This window comes from Pongo abelii, chromosome 7, assembly GCF_028885655.2.
Source record: "Pongo abelii isolate AG06213 chromosome 7, NHGRI_mPonAbe1-v2.0_pri, whole genome shotgun sequence".
Classification (NCBI taxonomy): Eukaryota; Metazoa; Chordata; class Mammalia; order Primates; family Hominidae; genus Pongo; species Pongo abelii.
In genome coordinates this window covers 6538758-6556406 of record NC_071992.2, presented here as the reverse complement: position 1 = coordinate 6556406, position 17649 = coordinate 6538758, and the positions used below count along the sequence as shown (strand labels likewise).

The 17649-nt window shown below is 39.5% G+C and overlaps 2 protein-coding genes across 10 annotated transcripts in view; one reads left to right on the top strand and one right to left on the bottom strand.

Annotated features, from left to right (window-relative positions):
* ANGPT2 (angiopoietin 2) overlaps positions 1 to 16663 on the top strand; it is a 63945-nt gene extending 47282 nt beyond the window's left edge. For both annotated transcript variants that reach the window (XM_002818775.5, XM_009243516.4), the window contains exons 6-9: positions 2499 to 2600; positions 3433 to 3599; positions 8259 to 8389; positions 13319 to 16663. In XM_002818775.5, coding sequence (XP_002818821.1) covers positions 2499 to 2600; positions 3433 to 3599; positions 8259 to 8389; positions 13319 to 13479 — 561 coding nt within the window. In that variant the 3' untranslated portion in view covers positions 13480 to 16663. The remainder of the gene's footprint in view (positions 1 to 2498; positions 2601 to 3432; positions 3600 to 8258; positions 8390 to 13318) is intronic.
* Positions 1 to 17649, bottom strand: part of MCPH1 (microcephalin 1) — a 237460-nt gene that overhangs the window by 127428 nt on the left and 92383 nt on the right. For 6 of the 8 annotated variants that reach the window (XM_054561156.2, XM_054561157.2, XM_024251035.3 and 3 more), the window contains one exon: positions 16657 to 16734. In XM_054561156.2, the coding sequence (XP_054417131.2) occupies positions 16657 to 16734 (78 nt within the window). Of the gene's footprint in view, positions 1 to 15112; positions 15891 to 16656; positions 16735 to 17649 lie in introns of those variants that run through there. The other 2 variants (XM_054561159.2, XM_054561160.2) reach the window with 2 other exon arrangements.

Below are 17649 nucleotides of genomic sequence, written 5' to 3'. Positions count from 1 at the left end.
CAGGTTCCTGCGCCATACAGCAGTAGACAGATTAAAGATATTAACTGCCCTTAGGTTTGTTGTAACTGGAGTGGTAAGGTCTTGGGAAGTATCTGAGGACTTCTGCTTTTCTGATCCTGATATAATCGATTTCAGCACTTTTACTCAGTATCTTCTGGCTGGGTAGATAACTCTATTTGAACACTATCTTTCTCTGCAAGTTTTATAGTCCAATTAACCATAATACTCCAGTTTTTACAAATCCTCTGTTCTTTTTTCTAAACACCTGGATGAAGTACTAAGAAAATGTTCTAATAACCTTATCATCATCACTAATGGAATCAAAGCGAATGCTGATACGGCTCAAATCATTTATGTGCTGGCAGTGACTCTCAGACATTTGAGAGTCTTGCCTCTGACTTCCACAACAAGATAAACTTGTTCTCTGAACAAGACAGAACATGTATTTAAGTATTGGTAACTTCATAGCAGTGATTTTGACACTGAAGAATCAAATATTCTTGGAACAAGGATAGGCTCACCAAGAGCCATATCAATGCTTTCAACCCAAGAGCATACCATTTAGGATACAGAATTAACTTCAATATATGTACTGAATCCTCAAACCAACGTAGCTTATTCAGCTGGTTTATGAAATAGATTTTTAAAAAGACATATTGATAGAAGTGAGCAGCACTGACCATTTTGTTGACTGCAGGCAAATAAGAGGCAGTATTATTCATGAACTGATTTAAACTTGGAACTGTGTTGAGGGACTTTTGGCCTATTTACCAAAGGGTCAGGTTTCTCTGTTTTTGGCAGCATGACGTCAGTGGAAAAAAAACATAACAGGAATTAAACAGACCTTATTCAAATCCTATGTATCACTTAGTAGGTGAGTAACTGATCAAAATCTAACTTTGCTAAATCTTTTCTCCTTTCAAAAATGCAGAATTATGATAGCACAGCAGAGTTGCTATGAGATTATAGATAATATACACAAAGTATCTGGCAGAGTGCTTGGATGAGAGTGGTATGTAGCAATAATAAAAATCATAGCAATACAGAGTGGTAACAAGGGGTTAGCTTGAGCAGACTGATTTTCTACATCAGATTAATTTAAAATGAGGAAATAATTTTATTCTTAATAAATGTAACTTTCATTAATGGCACCTATCTTTCCAAACATGAGTGCCATTGGGGAAGGCAATACGAGCCGGGTGACCTTCCTGGAGAGAGACCAGAACCATGCTGGGGAGAAGTCCCTTGCAGACCAGACTGTTCCAGGGACAGTTCTCTGGTTCCACTGGCAATGAGGCATCAGGCAGCCACTGCACTTCCTCTGCACCCCTCTTTCCTCATGTAGGAAATGAAAGAACAGGACTAGCACTCTCTTGGTTCTCTTTTCGCTCTCCTCTTTAGGATTCTAACTCGTAAACAGAGAACAGTGTGCATTGAAGCTTACCCTGCCAAATCGCCTCCATTATTCTCAAAAAGACCATGGGGCACAACACAGGAAGAATATTTATAATTGGTTGTGAACCTTAACTTCAATATTTCCCACCTTGTATGTGGCAGAAAATTTATCTTACTTTCTGGAAAACATGTTTCATTCTACGTAATCTTGTTATTTAAAACTATTTATGTAGTCTTATTTTCAGGGGTTTTTAATTTCATAATAAAACTCCAGCTGAGTTGAAATTGAGCATGCATGCGCTTAGCTTAAGAAAGAATTCTGTGTTCTGGACAAAATTTAAACCCACAGAGCCAGTTTAAGAGCAGAAATAAAAAGAGTTGCTTAGAGAAAAACTGTGGGCAGTGAGCAATGTACAGAGAAGCCTGAAGTCATGCCCTTGAGGCCAAGCTGCTAAGCCAAGCTGCTAAGCCACGCTCAGGTCACACACCTTGCACCAGGACACCGGAGCCTCAAGGCCCTTGTGCTCAGATGTGAACCAAAAAATCTGATTAGTATTGCACATAAAGGAAGCCAAACAGCCCCACAGTATAAGAATGTAACAGGAGTCCTCCAAATCCTATGATCAAAGAGTATATCCCCTTCACATAGCTCTCTGTGGAGCTGGCAGGGGCTGGCATTTAGTGAAAGGTTTCAAGGCTGTGAACACAAGTCAATGGTTTTCTACAGGATGGAGATGTGGGGTTTGGGGCCAATCTGCCAAAATGTGCCGTTCATGATGAATCTCTAAAAAACAGCAATCTCTGGGCCAGCCATCAGGGTGGGGTCTTTAGCCTGGAACAGACGATGACAAGTGAGTCATATTCTCATCAACACTTTATATTATATTACTGTTTATGTTTCACCATCATTTTAAATCCATCACTTTCAATTTATTTGAAACCATCTGTTTCTTAAACAACCCCGATGGTCTACTCTGTGCCTTATATCCCAGAGAACCCTCTCGGCTGAATCCTGTACTCAGGGTCTACATTCCTCCTGCTTTTGCTACGTAAGGGGGGGTGGGGGGAGTTCTGTCACTTATACCCTGCGTTCCCGTTTGCAGGCCTACTGTGACATGGAAGCTGGCGGAGGCGGGTGGACAATTATTCAGCGACGTGAGGATGGCAGCGTTGATTTTCAGAGGACTTGGAAAGAATATAAAGTGGTAAGGACATTCTTTAAGGCATCAGAAAAGAATTTCCCTTGTGAAAAATAGCTTTCGAGATCTGCGGAACCTTAACCACGAATCCCAAACTAACCAATGACTTTTGACATAGTTTTTAAAATTGGTGTTTCAGTCTCCCCTTTAAAGAATGGCCAATATAAGGTAAACTGTATCAAAACAAAAGCTGCAGCCAGGTGCGCTGGCTCACGTCTGTAATCCCAGCACTTTGGGAGGCCGAGGCAGATGGATTACCTGAGGTCAGGAGTTTGAGACCAGTTGGCCAACATAACAAAACTCTGTATCTACTAAAAATACAAATATTAGCCAGGTGTGGTGGCGCACACCTGTAATCCCAGCTACTCAGGAGGCTGAGGCAGGAGAATCGCTTGAACCTGGGAGGCAGAGGTTGCAGTGAGCCGAGATCACACCACTGCACTCCAGCCTGGGCAACAGAGTAAGACTCTCAAAAAAATAAGGCTGCCACTACTTAGCTTATTTTTAAAGGTGGACTCAGCGTTTTTTTGGTAAGCCGACTGTTTAATGGTGCTTCACATTCCCATGAACTGAGCTGTTTATGCCAAGGCTTCTGCTGGTGGCTCCCCAAGTAGTTCTCATTATCCTAATACAAATTTTCTTCCAGCAGCAGCTTAGTGTCTAATAACTGACCTGTTTAAAATCCATTTTCCTTTGGGAAGGACCCTGAATTGTCACAGCACCAGAAGTAATTTCTGCTATTTGATAGTTATTCTATGTTAAGTTGAAGGACTATCCACTTCAAATATACAAAGAAAAAATGACATGAAGTAACTGAATTTAACAATTTGCATTATAGGGATTTGGTAACCCTTCAGGAGAATATTGGCTGGGGAATGAGTTTGTTTCGCAACTGACTAATCAGCAACGCTACGTGCTTAAAATACACCTTAAAGACTGGGAAGGGAATGAGGCTTACTCATTGTATGAACATTTCTATCTCTCAAGTGAAGAACTCAATTATAGGTAAGTGAGTTCATGGTAATTGAAAGAAAAAATTAAAAGATTTGTGGCCGGGCGCGGTGGCTGACGCCTGTAATCCCAGCACTTTGGGAGGCCGAGGTGGGTGGATCACGAGGTCAGGAGATTGAGACCATCCTGGCGAACACAGTGAAACCCTGTCTCTACTAAAAGTACAAAAAAATTAGCCGGGTGTGGTGGCAGGCGCCTGTAGTCCCAGCTACTCGGGAGGCTGAGGCAGGAGAATGACGTGAACCCAGGAGGCAGAGCTTGCAGTGAGCCGAGATCGCGCCATTGCACTCCAGCCTGGGCGACAGAGCGAGACTCCCTCTCAACAACAACAACAACAACAACAAAAGACAAAAAAAATTAAAAGATTTGCTGGGTGACTATTCCAGAAAATGAGAACCACAATGATTTAACCAAGATCTAAACTACTCTTATATTAACCTTAAATGGAAAAACATCTTGTTTCTCAGAATTATTACTTCTTTAAGTTTCTCTGGGTTTAAAATTCTAACTTTGGTTGTAACAATATAAAAGAAACTTCATACAAACAGTATTTTGTCCATTGTGTTTACTGTGTATCTTCAAAGCCTAGAAGAACTCTGCCTGGTAGATAATTGGCTTTCATAAATATTTGTAAAATCAGTGAATGGTAAGTGTTTCCATGATAATATGTCATACGAATAGCATAAATGATGGATACTTGTGACTGTGCTGTTTTATTCCAAAAGGTTTCAAAAGTTAATCTGTCTTTATGAAGTTTAAACACATTCAATTGTGTTCAATCTCAAAGTCAAGATTAGTTGTCAAGTTTAGAGATGGCAGAGTTAGGTGGGATGGTTAGTCAACTCTACTCTCCTCTACAGGAAACACATTAGATTCACAGCATTCCCTGGGTGTTTGCCTTGTCCTCACCCATTTGGTAGCAATAATCATAAGTAATAGCATGGGCAACCTTGACTGGGAATTTACTTTCTGCCTCTAAAATGCCATGAGAGTAGAGAGAGAGAACAGCAATGGGACTTGACAACCTAGTGTGCAAGATAAGTATGGTGAAGCCACCTGCACAGTAGTGCTGGTACACAAGGCACATAGAGGCGCTCCGAAATGTGTGTGCAAACGGTAGGGGCAGAGAAGTGAGACTGTGTGCCCAGTGGCATCAACACCAGCCTAAAGGAGTCTAAAGAGCACAGACTGGTGGCTCCTGGTGATCATGGAGCACACATTATGAAATACCCACTTTGAGGTCAGAAATTAGCAAATGAAGGTCAACACGAACATCACAAAAGCAGTCACCATCTGACCTACAGTCTCATCTTCATCTCATTAATGCCCAAGTCAGACACTCCGCTCCACGACCTGAACAGTCTGAAAGTAGACACAGTGTTAAAGTCCTTGAGCAGGCTGCCCAGGGGAGGATTGTGGTGGGCAGCACAGAGAAGCGGCTAAACGTCAAGTTGCCTGAACAACCAACTGAAAACTCTACAATGCCCAGTATGTCCTGCTGTACAAACAGTGGATGAAAATTCAGAAGCATGTTTGAGAAACAGATACACATGGATGTGACTCTTTAAACATCAGTGAAGCATATTCACTATTCTCATTATGGAAAGATCAGGCTCTCCTGGAGAGGCAACAACCGAGATGAATGAGAAAATAGGTGTTTGGGCCTCACAGCAGTTCCAACTTGACTCCAAAGAGATCAAAACTTCAATGAATTTTGAGACACAAGTGGTTGGTCATTGTTTTACCTCCAAGTTAAATATTTTTTCAACTGGCAACAGTTAGGAATCTACAACAGAAGAATTAAAAAAAAAAAGCACAAAAATTAAGGATTAGGCTGTTTGTATAAGATTTTTACAAAATGGGTCATTACCCTTGTACGCTGACATTATAAAAATATTTTAAACTGAGGTGGTTCTTAACAGATATTTCCTTTAGAAATGCAATCAATTTTTGGATAGGCCATATAGAAAAACACACACATTGGTTTAAAGCTTAATTTGCTTGGCAAGATAAAATAGATATTACATCAAAAATTATTATCCCAATAAAACATGATGCTAGCATGATAAGAGAACTGTGAAGGGACTGAAACTTCTCATAACTGCAAATGCTTTGAGATGCCAGTTGTATGCAGCATGTAAGGGATTTTTTTCTGGATGAAATGTTCTCCAAGTGTTGGAAAACTGGAATATACATGTTATAAGAAATGGATAAATGCATCAATAGAATTTGATTCTTTCCAGTAAAACTAAAAGCTACACATTAAACCTGTACATTAAACCTTAAAAATTGGTCACTTTTCACATACATTCTGGCAGTTTTATATAACACTGAGGTTTAATTGTTAATGTTGATGTTACCTCTTTACTCCACTGTTACATAAAATCATCCCTGGCAAAGCTGCAGAGATTGAAAAAAAAAAATCCACCCATACCAATGTAAAGCAACTTCAAGAACGTGGCCATTCTTAATAACCAAATTTTAAAGAAAGCACTTTAAACCAGTGGGCCATAAAAGGACCTAAAATTATACAAAACCTTTCTAACAGAGACTCATAAGAAATAGTATTCTCCCTTATTTTTCTTGCCTCTGGGGAAAATTTAACAAGTTCCATGAGAACTAAACATGTTCAAAGGAGACAAGACAGAGTTAAAAGATAAGCAAGGGAAGTGGTTCATCTCAATCCTGTCTATGATTAATGGGAAGACAATGGAAAGAAAGTAAAGTGTTTCAAAATCCCAACAAAGATGAGTATTTATGACCTAGCATTTTGCAGCAGGCATTTAGAGACTGAGCTACGGCCAGTCTCACTTTTGAAACATGTAGGAAAATACTGAGACTCACATGTCCAGTTCACGCCTTAGGATGAAGTTTCTAGGGCTGTCTTAATACTGAAGTCACTTAGGAGCAACACTTACGGACCTCCACATCACATGGCCCCACCCTCATCTTTTCACAACTTCTTCAACAAACAAACATCTCTGTTTAGGTGTGCACCAGTGTTGAAACATGGCAGAGGGGTTTGCTGCATCTGGTGCAAATCCTACCTCCATGACTTAAGAGTCTGACCTCGGACAAGTTTATTTCTCTGAACCTCAGTGACTTTCAGTGCCAAAACAAAGATGGCGGCCACCACTGCAGGTGGTTATAAGCATCCAGTGTGCATGCAGGTGTAAGCACCTGGCCTGGCCCGACCAGCAGGTAGAACTAAAAGAACATTTTCTCTCTTCTTTGTATTCTTCCAATACAAACTGTTAGAAATTATATTATTCCAATGTGGCAGCTAGCAAACATTAACAGGTTTTACAAAGAAGGGCATCATCTTGGTGCTTCAAGTACACTTCTGCCACCATTGCAGCATTTGCTTTGTAGGCTCCTCGCCTGGGTCTTCGTGTGCCTGTTTCTCCATCAGGACGTGAGGACTCAATGTGCCAACATGGCATACCCCATTATGTGAATGCCTGCTCTGATCTGTCCTGAACCATCTGCCAAGGAGCTTCTTTGCAGCAGAAACTCTTGAGCATAGTTATGGAAAATAAAAAAAAAAAAGAAAGAAAGAAAAAACAACCTCAAAAATATTGTCTTCTCCCTTCCCTTATATGCTCCTTGCTGGTACACAGATGACTGATGTAAGCCGTATTTTTGCAATTCAACTTACAATGGTTCAACTTAAGATTTTTTGACTTTACAATGGTGTGAAGGTGATACACATTCAGCAGAAACTACACTTTGGGATTTAAATTTGGATCTTTCCCTGGCTAGTGATATGTGGCACGATGCTCCCTCATGATGCCGGGCAGCAGCAGCAAGCCACAGCTCCCAGTCAGTCCTATGATCACCAGGGTGAACAACAGACACTGTGTGCATCATGTTGCCAAATGGCTCTGTCTGACTGTGGGCTAATGTGAGTGTTCCGAGCACATTTAAGGAAGGCTAGGGATAAGCTATGATGCTCCGAAGGTCAGGTGTATTCCATGCATTTTCAATATACAACATTTTCAACATACAATGGGCTTATCAGAACATAGCCCCATGGGAAGTCAGGGATCGTCTGTATTGTAAATAGTGTCTAACTTACTCTGACATTTGTTCCTTTCTCAATGTCTAAAAGTTTAATTACATTACCCTACTATACAGACATGAGGCAATGCAGCCACAAGGATTTATTTTCAGCACCGTTCTGTAGATTTCTTCCCCAAACTCAGTGGCCATTCCTTGTCTGCTGCATTCTCCATCCCCCCGGGGCCCCCTGTGGAAAATGATGTTTGAGGTTGCCCAGTTGTCTCAGGACTCCGTCTCTATGGAAGATGACTGGAGACCTGGGAGGAGGACCCTGGTGCTGCATTTCTTTCTCTTCTGTTTATCTGAAAGCAGCAGGAAAATAAATTACAGGGCTCTACAGTCGCTTCTGATAGTTGTGCAAGTGATATGTGTTGAAGGTTTCATGAAAACATCCCTCTTTGCCGAAGGATTTGATGATAAGTTGGTTCCTGTTTATACCAGTGCAAAATATTTTGTCCAGAGTATGCATTAGTCCATTAATGAGTACAGAACACGCTTCTGTAGAATGGAATTCTTCATTACAAAAAATATTCCACTACGGTAAATTAATGACCCTAGCCAATTTGTTTTTTTTTCTTTGCACGCTTACAGGATCCACCTTAAAGGACTTACAGGGACAGCCGGCAAAATAAGCAGCATCAGCCAACCAGGAAATGATTTTAGCACAAAGGATGCAGACCACGACAAATGTATTTGCAAATGTTCACAAATGCTAACAGGAGGTAGGGATGACTTTCTATCTTCCTATTTGTATTGGCAAGGAACAATTTCATAGAGGGAAAGGCTGGCAATTTGGACTACAAATTGTGATTGGTAACGATGTCCACAATTTCATACGTAGACACACTAGCTTGATACAGGTAAATGTGTTTTTCACTTTTTTTAGACTTAAGTTTTAAGTGAAAATATGATATGGAGCTAGACTTGTCAGCAAGCCAACTGTGTCTCCTTAGGACCTAGCCCTGGCAAGGAGAGGGGATATTTGATTCTTAGCAAGCTCTCCTGGGTTTGTGCTTGCTGGATACTAGAGAGATGGTTTAATTACATTTTGCTTTATTTAAAAAGTTAAAAATTCCAAGTAGCAAACAAAACAGTAATATAGATTATAGAAATATTTCCAACTAATAATTTAATGTTCAAACAAGGAATTTCCAGTTGTCATTTATTATTTATTTTGAGACACAGTCTCCAGTTGTTTGTTTGTTTATTTATTGAGACAGAGTCTCACTTTGTTGTCCAGAAGGGAGTGTGATCGCAGCTCACTGCAACTCCTGCCTCCCAGGCTCAAGCGATTCTCCTGCCTCAGCCTCCCCAGTGCTGGGATTATAGGCGTCCACCACTGCACCTGGCTAATTTTTTATTTTTAGTAGAGGGAGGGTTTCACCATGTTTGCCAGGCTGGTCTCGAACTGCTGACCTCAAGTGATCTGCCCGCCTCAGCCTCCAGAAGTGTTGAGATTACAGGCATGAGCCACCACACCCGGCCCCAGTTGTCTTTTTAAAAAAGATTCCGTTAATATATAGCAAACACCTATAAACACAAATGAGTTAACCAACCTTTTTTAGTAAATCAGATTAAAATGAGTCATCTTCTACTTTAAGATCTTTCTTGTTTTCTACTTTTGGTATCAGACTGCCGTAAAACAGACAATGAAAACCACACTCATAAGCCAAAGACCATTGTAGTAGTCACTTAAAACAGATGGGTTGGTATTCAGAAACATTTGAGAGTTCAAACACAGGAATCAACTTCTAGAAAATGTTATTTTTCTGGCCGGGCCCAGTGGCTCATGCCTGTAATCCCAGCACTTTGGGAGGCCAAGGAGGGCAGATCACCTGAACTTAGGAGTTCAAGACCAGCCTGGCCAACATGTTGAAACCCCATCTCTACTAAAAATTCAAAAATTACCTGGGCATGGTGGCCAGCGCCTGTAATCCCAGCTACTCCTACTCAGGAGGCTCAGGCAGGAGAATGGCTTGAACCTGGGAGGCAGAGATTGCAGTAACCCAAGATCGTGCCACTGCACTCCAGCCTGGGGGACAGAGCAAGACTTCATCTCAAAAAAAAAAAAAAAAAAAAAAAAAAGCATTATTTTTCTGACTCGTTAAAAGTTTAGAAATTCACTGACAGGAACAAACACTACTTAGTGACTGAGACAAGAAAAAAGTCTGACAAATGCTGGCAAGTTCATTCTTGAAAAACACTGAAAGAAAGTAGCAACAAAAACTCTGCCAACGGTGCAAAATGAATGTAAAGAATAACAGGAAAATTGGTAGGGTTTAATTTCTAGAGAACGTAAATCACATCTGCAAAAATTAGCATGTTACCCACCCAGGAAAACCAAAGGTAAGAGCTGTGGTCAACATATTTTATAAATGAAAGTTACTACATTAAACAAATGGATGACCCAAGTTATGATGCATTTACACTATAGGAATCATTAATAGGGCTGGGTATGGTAGCCCCCGCTTGTAATCCCAGCACTTTGGGAGGCCAAGGCGGGTGGGTCACCTGAGGTCAGGAGTTTGAGACCAGCCTGGCCAACATGGCAAAACCCCATCTCTACTAAAAATACAAAAATTAGCCAGACGTGGTGGCGCACACCTGTAATCCCAGCTACTCAGGAGGCTGAGGCAGGAGAATCTCTCGAACCAGGGAGACAGAAGTTGCAATGAGCCGAGATCTCACCACTGCACTCCAGCCTGAAGGACAAGAGTGAGACTCCATCTCAATAAAAAAAAAAAAAAAAAAAGCATCATTAACAGTCGAAAAGAGGATTTAGTAATGAAAATAATATGAAATTCAGTAATTTTCATGTCTTTAAATTTCATGCCTTTTATGCTGAAAGAATCAGGCCTCATTAAAAAAAAAAAAAGCAATCCTCTGGTTCCTGAGATAATATGACTACTATCTGGTAACACAGGTCCTCCCTACTAACCATTATTACACCAATGAGCAAAGCCCTCATATTGATTTTGCAAAAGCTTCTTGTTTCCCTCATCCTGGCACAATCATCCTTTTTAAAGCTGAACAGCAGGGAAAGGGGTCGGGTGGAGGAGCCACAGATACCTAGGGCTTTGTTTCCTGTCTACCATTTCCCTCACATGCTGGACCCAACTCTCTCCTTGAGAAGGTTGTGGTTGTTAGACCACCCGTATGTGGTGAGCTTCTCAGGAGAGTAGGAGAATCGCATTAATAACCAAGGAAACAATATATTTACTTACTCAAATCAAGATTTAGGGGCTGAGAATGTAATTGGAAAAGAGACTGGGGAGAGGAAAAACAGCCCAAGAGAGAAAGTGGAGTGGTCTTGCTTGTGAAGAGGTCAAATTCCAGCCAGTGGTCTGGACCATGAATGAACCAGCCTAATGAGCAGCTCCATTTTGCATGGACAGCAACTTCTCTAGTTAGACAAGCTCCAGAAGGGACTGACCTATGAATCTGTCAAAGTCCTGAATATGTGAAGGATTCTGAATAGAACATGCAAACTTCCATCCAATCTGCATTCACCTGAATCAAATGCAGTCACTGAGCTGTTACCACCAGGAAAGAATGTAGGAACCTGGATGAAATAACAAACCAATGTGTAAACACAACATATATATATATATATAAAGAATATATATATGTTTTTTATATATACACATATATAAAGAATATGTATATGTTATATTGTTTTTATATATACATATAGAATATATATATACATAGAAAGAGAGAGAATATATATATATTCTTTGGCATAGAGTTTTTATTTAAGAAATAATGCATTACGGGTAAGGCTAAAGAGGACCTGCCAGTGCCATTCCCTACCTGCCGCTTGGGTCGAGTTTAATTCACTTTATTTATTAATTTTCCTACATATGGAGATATCAATCATAATTATTTTCTCTATTTTAAAAATTAATATAAGGAGTATCATACTGTATGTGTCCCTCCAACACAGTGTTTTTGAGATTTATTCAGATTAATACATGTAAAATCAAGGTTACAGCAGTCCTCCCTTATCCTTAGGGGAAACATTCCAAGATGTACAGCAAATGCCTGAAATCACAGACAGTATCAAACCCTATGTGTATATTTTTTCCTGTTCACACATATTTACAAAGTTTAGTTTGTAAACTAGTCACAAGAGACTTAACAATAATAAAACTGAATAATATACAACATATTGCTTCTAATTTCATGGATATAAGATTTGTTCTTCTATAGATCTTAGCACCCTCAGTGTACGATTTTTTTCTCTCTTTATTAAGTCAGGAACTTTCACCTTTTCACTTAAAGGAAGCACTTTACAGCTTCTCTTTGACATATCTGAATTGCCAGCATCATCACTCTTGCACTTTTGGGGCCATTATTAAGTCAAATAAGGGTTACTTGAACATAAGCACTGTGATACTGTGACCATCGATCTAATAACCAAGACAGTTACTAAGTGATCAACAGACCGGATGTAGACAGCGTGGATCCACTGGTTAGAGGAGATCATTCATGTTCTGGGAGGGATGAAGTGGACAGCAGGAGATTTCATCCCGTTACTCAGAACGGCATGCAATTTAAGGTTTACAGATTCTTTTTTTTTTTTTTTTTGAGCCGGAGTCTCACTCTGTCGCCCAGGCTGGAGTGCAGGGGCGCGATCTCGACTCACTGCAAGCTCCGCCTCCCGGGTTCACGCCATTCTCCTGCCTCACGCCATTCTCCTGAGTAGCTGGGACTACAGACGCCCACCACCACAACCGGCTAATTTTTTGTATTTTTAGTAGAGACGGGGTTTCACCGTGTTAGCCAGGATTGTCTCGGTCTCCTGACCTCGTGATCCACCCACCTCGGCCTCCCAAAGTGCTGGGATTACAGGCGTGAGCCACCGCGCCCGGCCTCTGCTTATAGATTATTTCTAGAATTTTCCATTTAATATTTAGGGCCCAGCTGACTTCAGGTATCTGAAAGTGGAGAAAACGAAAACAGCAGATAAGCGGGGACTACTGTGTTTCCTTCTCTCACAAACCCCAGCATGCTCCTGTTTTTGGCCAAGCCCAGAAATCAAGGTGCAGATGGGGCTTCACTCCCACAGCCCCTGTGCTGGACACCTCTCCTGCCCTGGCTCTAGCTGAGTGAGTGCACACTCTCACTTTAAATTTCCTTTTTGTCTCTGAAACATAGAGTCTTCCTTTTTATGTCGCTCCACTGAGTACTTAATATTTTGGGTTAAACTTCAACCAAAAAAATCATTTAATAGAGCAAGGGGAGCCTGAGTGAGTCCAGCCCACCATGTTGCTGGGACTGGAAAGTAATCCTGGTTGAAGGAGAGTTTTCCAACTGTGCCTCAGATGTTTGCTTATTCCTGCTGTAAGTGTGTACACACTGTGGGCTTATCAAATAGGACTATGGAGAATTCAGGCCTCTCCACACAGCACAAGGGAAAAGGTGGAAGAACGCTTGTAAAAGCATTTGCAGTAATGGAACTGTGATGTCATGGGTATGTGGCTGGAAAACAATCCCTCTGCCAGTGCACATCCTATACTCACAATCATCTGCACGTGCCTACTCCACACGCCTGCAATGTGCGTCCTGCCTTAGCTGAGTACTGCTGTCTTCGTGGCAGTAGCTGGCATCACCTAGTTCCTAATTCCTTCTGTGTTTTACTTTCACAGGCTGGTGGTTTGATGCATGTGGTCCTTCCAACTTGAACGGAATGTACTATCCACAAAGGCAGAACACAAATAAGTTCAACGGCATTAAGTGGTACTACTGGAAAGGCTCAGGCTATTCGCTCAAGGCCACAACCATGCTGATCCGACCAGCAGATTTCTAAACACCCCAGTCCCACCTGAGGGACTGTCTCGAACTATTTTCAAAGACTTAAGCCCAATGCACTGAAAGTCACGGCTGTGCACTGTGTCCTCTTTCACCACAGAGGGCGTGTGCTCAGTGCTGACGGGACCCACATGCTCCAGATTAGAGCCTGTAAACTTTATCACTTAAACTTGCATCACTTAAGAGACCAAAGCAAGACCCTAAACATCCATAATTGTGATTAGACAGAACACCTATGCAAAGATGAACCCGAGGCTGAGAATCAGACTGACAATTTACAGACTCTGCTGTCACAACCAAGAATGTTATGTGCAAGTTTATCAGTAAATAACTGGAAAACAGAACACTTATGTTATACAATACAGATCATCTTGGAACTGCATTCTTCTGAGCACTGTTTATACACTGTGTAAATACCCATATGTCCTGAATTCACCATCACTATCACAATTAAAAGGAAGAAAAAAATCTCTTAAGCCATAAAAAGACATATTCAGGGATATTCTGAGAAGGGGTTACTAGAAGTTTAATATTTGGAAAAACAGTTAGTGCATTTTTACTCCATCTCTTAGGAGCTTTAAATTTTTATTTCAAAAACAGCGTATTTACATTTATGTTGACAGCTTAGTTTTTAAGTTAATGCTCAAATACATATTTCAAGTTTATATGGTGGAAACTTCCAGGATCTCTGAAATTATCAACAGAAACATGTGCCATTTTAGTTTATACGCAGATTGTACTATTTTTTTTCTGCCTGATTGTTAAATATGACGGTATTTTTAGTAATTAAATATAACTTATTAGGGGATATGCCTATGTTTAACTTTTATGATAATATTTACAATTTTATAATTTGTTTCTGAAAGAACTAATTGTGCCTTGTGATAAGGAAACTTTTATTTTTAATGATGAGGAAAATTATACATTTCATTCTATGACAAAGAAACTACTATCTTCTCACTATTCTAAAACAGAGGTCTGTTTTCTTTTCTAGTAAGATATATTTTTATAGAACTAGGCTACAATTTAATTTGTGGTTGAGAAAAGCCTTCTATTTAAGAAATTTACAAAGCTATACATCTCAAGATTCACCCTTAAATTTACTTAAGGAAAAAAATAATTGACACTAGTAAGATTTTTTTATGTCAATCAGCAAACTGAAAAAGTGTTTCAAAGTGCAAAAACAAAATCTGATGTTCATAATATATTTAAATATTTACAGAAAATTTGAGAACACAGGACCGGGCGCAGTGGCTCACACCTGTAATCCCAGTACATTGGTAGGCAAGGCGGGCAGATCACCTGAGGTCAGGAGTTCAAGACCAGCCTGGACAACATGGCAAAACCCCGTCTCTACTAAATAATACAAAAATTAGCAGGGCGTGGTAGCGGGCGCCTGTAATCCCAGCTACTCGGGAGGCTGAGGCAGGGAGAATTGCTTGAACCAGGGAGGCGGAGGTTGCAGTGAGCCAAGATCACACCACTGCACTCCAGCCTGGGCAACACAGCAAGACTCTATCTCAAAAAAAAAAAAAAAAAAAAAAAAATGAAAGAAAGAAAAGAAAATTTGAGAACACAGCTTTATACTCAGGACTACAAAACCATAAACTCCTGGAGTTTTAACTCCTTTTGAAATTTTCATAGTACAATTAATACTAATGAACATTTGTGTAAAGCTTTATAATTTAAAGGCAATTTCTCATATATTCTTTTCTGAGTAATTTGCAAGGACGTTCAGAGTCCAGTCTGCAACTAGCATCTACTATATGTCTGTCTTTACCTTAGAGTGTTCTACCATTATTTTTTCTTCATTCCATTTTAAAATCTAATTTATTTTACCCCAACTTCTCCCCACCCCTTGATGTAGTTTTAGAACACACAGGTGTTGCTACATATTTGGAGTCATTGATGGACTCTGGCAAAGTCAAGGCTCTGTTTTATTTCCACCAAGGTACACTTTTCCAACAACTATTTAACTAGTCAAGAACCTCTCTATCTTAGAACTGTATCTACTTTATATTTAAGAAGGTTTTATGAATTCAACAACGGTATCATGGCCTTGTATCAAGTTGAAAAACAACTGAAAATAAGAAAATTTCACAGCCTCAAAAGACAACAAGAAGTTTCTATGATATCTCAATGACAACAGTGATGGATACTTAGGTAGGGAAATGCTAATGCAGGAAAAACTGGCAACAACACAATTTATTTCAATTCTCCATGTAGGCAGGTGATACAAAATTCAAGGACAAATCTCATTATGTCATTGAGCATCATATATAATCTCTTATGACCGAGAATGGGGGAATTTGTGTTTTTACTTTACACTTCAGTTCCTTACACGGTATTTCAAACAAACAGTTTTGCTGAGAGGAACTTTTTTCTCTCCTTAAGAAAACATTTGTAAAGCTGAAAGGAAATCAAACAGTAATCTTAAAAATGAAAACAAAACAACCCAACAACCTAGATAACTACAGTGATCAGGGAGCATAGTTCAACTCCTTGTTATGTTTTAGTCATGTGGCCTACTCAAACAGCTAAATAACAATACGGGTGGTGGATAAAAATCACCATTTATCTTTCAGCTATTAATCTTTTGAATGAATAAACTGTCACAAACAAGTTAACATTTTTGAACATGAAAGGCAACTTCTGCACAATCCTGTATCCAAGCAAACTTTAAATTACCCACTTAATTATTATTTAATCTTAAAATAAATTAGAACCCAGAACTTTTCAGTGAAGCATTTGAAAGTTGAAGTGGAATTTAGGAAAGCCATAAAAATATAAAGACTGTTATCACAGCACCAGCAAGCCATAATTTTTATACCTATCAGTTCTATTTCTATTAACAGTAAAAACATTAAGCAAGATATAAGACTACCTGCCCAAGAATTCAGTCTTTTTTCATTTTTGTTTTTCTCAGTTTTGAGGACTTTAATCATTAAATTTTCTTTGGACTGCATTCCTCACTACTTTTTGCAGAATGGTCTCACATTCTCACATTTGTTCTCACAAATAAATTGATAAAAGGTGTTAAGTTCTGTGAATGTCTTTTTAATTATGGGCATGATTTTGCTTGACTTGATAAAAACTTAAGTCTACCCTTATGTTTATAATAATTTCTTGAGAACACCAAATTGCATTTACCATCATAAAACAACATCTGACTTACAGGAGCTGCAGGGAAGTGATTAGACAGTTCGAACGGCTCCTCAGAAATCCAGTGACCCAATTCTAAAGACCACAGCACCTGCAAGTGATACAATAAGCAGATTTATTATACATTTATTAGGCTTAGCAGGCAATAAACCAAGAGTCACTTTGAAGACACAGCAAAAGGTGATACACTCCGCAGATCTGAAATAGATGTGTTCTCAAATAACGAAGTCCCTTCAGAATCTTCATGTTGCATAAATGTTATGAATATTAATAAAAAGTTGATTGAGAAAAAGTCTCATGATAACAAGAAATCTGAGTCATTATTCTCATGAGGCCAAATATTTAAATATTATCCTATTTTTACACATATGAAATATTATATATATATATTTTTAATTCCAAGTTTCTAATTTGTGAAGTTTTATAAACAGTCCTCTGTAAATATTCCAGACTTTTATTAATTAAAACAATGAATTAAAAGAAGATAGATCACAAGCCTAAATTCAAAAGCAATCCCTTTGGCTTGTGACTTTGTTTCTAACATTGGCTAATATTTTCAGAAGTCCCCCGAATACACTTGAAATTCCTTCCCAGACTTTGGAAGAGTAAAATGTCCCATAAACAAGCTTTCATCATCATCATTATCATCATCATTATCCTCCTAGTATTTGAATCCCCACACTTTAAAATGACCAATACAATCTTTTCCTTTGTAATTTAGTAATATTTGAGGTTCTGCAGCTGTCTCTACTCCAGGACCAAACTCCCTGAAAATCTGTCTCCATACACCAGAAGTTTAGAGCTAAAATAACAAAGCTGGATTATATAATTCATGTTTATTTTATTTATTTATTTATTTATTGAGACAAACTCTCACTCTGTCATCCAGGCTGGAGTGCAGTGGTGCAATCTCAGCTCACTGCAACCTCCACCTCCCAGGTTCAAGCAATTCTCCTGCCTCAGCCTCTTGAGTTGCTGGGACCACAGGTGCCCACCACCACACCTG